This window comes from Lolium rigidum, chromosome 7, assembly GCF_022539505.1.
Source record: "Lolium rigidum isolate FL_2022 chromosome 7, APGP_CSIRO_Lrig_0.1, whole genome shotgun sequence".
Lineage (NCBI taxonomy): Eukaryota > Viridiplantae > Streptophyta > Magnoliopsida > Poales > Poaceae > Lolium > Lolium rigidum.
Window position 1 is genome coordinate 53,737,644 of NC_061514.1, and position 1,719 is coordinate 53,739,362.

Below are 1,719 nucleotides of genomic sequence, written 5' to 3' on the forward strand. Positions count from 1 at the left end.
CTGACTGGCCTCCCGCTCCCGGTTCGGGACAGCAACACACATCGCGGAAGTACAGAACCGTCTTCCCCACCACCACGCGTCGCCGAGGGCCGCAACGTGTCCCCGTACGTGTCACCTCCTACCCCTCCGCCACCGCCACCTCCACCTCCATCTTATAACACTCCGCTCGGCCTCATCCTCTCCCACTCTCCCTCGCTACAAGCTTTCACACACACGTCCCAAGAACACATCAGTGCTGCAGACTGATACAATCCAAGATTTTCATCCACCTACGGTACCGTTGATTCTACCTTCTCGATACCCCGAGCGAGAGAGATCGGTCGAGTAAGTACACTCCATGTCCAGGTTGATGTCCGCCATGCTGCTCGGAGGCGCGCGCGCCGCTGGCGCCGCAGCGCTCACCGGCACCACCGCCGTCAAACCTCTCCCCAAGCACTACCTCCTCGCTCCCCGGCCGCACACCGCGAGCTGGAGCCCCCTCTGCTTACAGACCGCCCCGAAGTCGTCTCAGGTAACCTCAAACGTGCAGGCCACTGGCCTCTACTACCGTGTCTATCGTGAGATGCTCACAACGCTGTTTCGTGCTCTGCTCTTCCATGACAGGCGTATCATAACGCGCCGGAGGACCGGAGGGAGATCAAGGACAAGTACAGGGGCGCGGCGGAGCAGGCCAAGGACGCCACCGGCAACGCCAAGGACAGCATGAAGGAGACGGCACGGGAAGCCAAAGACAGTGCAGACCAGAACGCGTCGCGCATGGCTGAGGAGACCAAGCACAAAGTGGGGGACGCCGCCGAGGAAGCGTCGCACATGACGGAGAAGGCAAAACATCAGACGAAGGAGACCGCGCAGGAGGCCGCCGAGAAGGCCTCCCGCATGACTGAGAACGCCAAGCACGAGACGAAGGAGACCGCGCGCGAGGCGGCGGACAAGGCGGGCGAGATGAAGGAGAGAGCGAAGGAGACGGCCGGGCAGGCGGCGGAGAAGACGAAGGAGACCGCGAGTGCGGCGGCGGACAAGACGGTGGAGATGAAGGAGAGGGCCAAGGAGACGGCCGGGCAGGCGGCGGAGAAGACAAAGGAGACGGCCGGGCAGGCGGCAGAGAAGACAAAGGAGATGGCAGGCTCGGCGAGGGAGAAGACAGCGGAGGTGGCGGAGGGCGCCGCGGAGAAGGCCGGCGAAGCCAAGGACAAGGCAGCGGAGGGCGCGAAGAGCGCCGGGGAGAAGGTGGCGGAGATGACCAAGGAGGGCGCAAGCAAGGTGGCGGACACGGCCCAGGTGCTCGGCGACAAGGCGAAGCAGGCGGCGCAGGACATGTGGGGCGCCACAAAGGAGGCCGCGCAGGTGGCGACGGACAAGGTCGTTGGGGACCACACGGCGGAGGAGCACTCGTCGTGGGACGACGTCGCGGCGGCGACGAAGGAGAGGGACAGGATCGCGCAGGAGGCGCAGAAGAGGCAGGCCAGGGAGAAGGGCTCCGGCTTGCCGTAGACAGGAGTTACTGAATCAAATGTGCTCCAGTGCATCTAGTAGCCTCTCTTTGTTTTGAGCTGAAATTTTAGTAGTTTTACGTGTTGAATAATGCTCTGGGGGAAACAGATGTGTGACGGTGGAGGTTAGCATGTAATGTATGCTCTCTGATGCACGCATGTCTATAAATCAAACCATTAGTTGTTTTCTGATCCTTTATCTGAACTTCGTTGTTTCCTAATCCCCTAA

At 61.5% G+C, this 1,719-nt stretch overlaps 1 protein-coding gene across 1 annotated transcript; it reads left to right on the forward strand.

Moving 5' to 3' along the window:
• The first annotated feature begins 337 nt into the window (after positions 1 to 337).
• LOC124673543 (ABA-inducible protein PHV A1-like) lies at positions 338 to 1,491 on the forward strand. The gene is made up of 2 exons (XM_047209603.1): positions 338 to 511; positions 604 to 1,491. Exons 1-2 carry the CDS (start codon positions 338 to 340, stop codon positions 1,489 to 1,491), a joined length of 1,062 nt encoding a protein of 353 aa, XP_047065559.1.
• Positions 1,492 to 1,719: the final 228 nt, after the last annotated feature.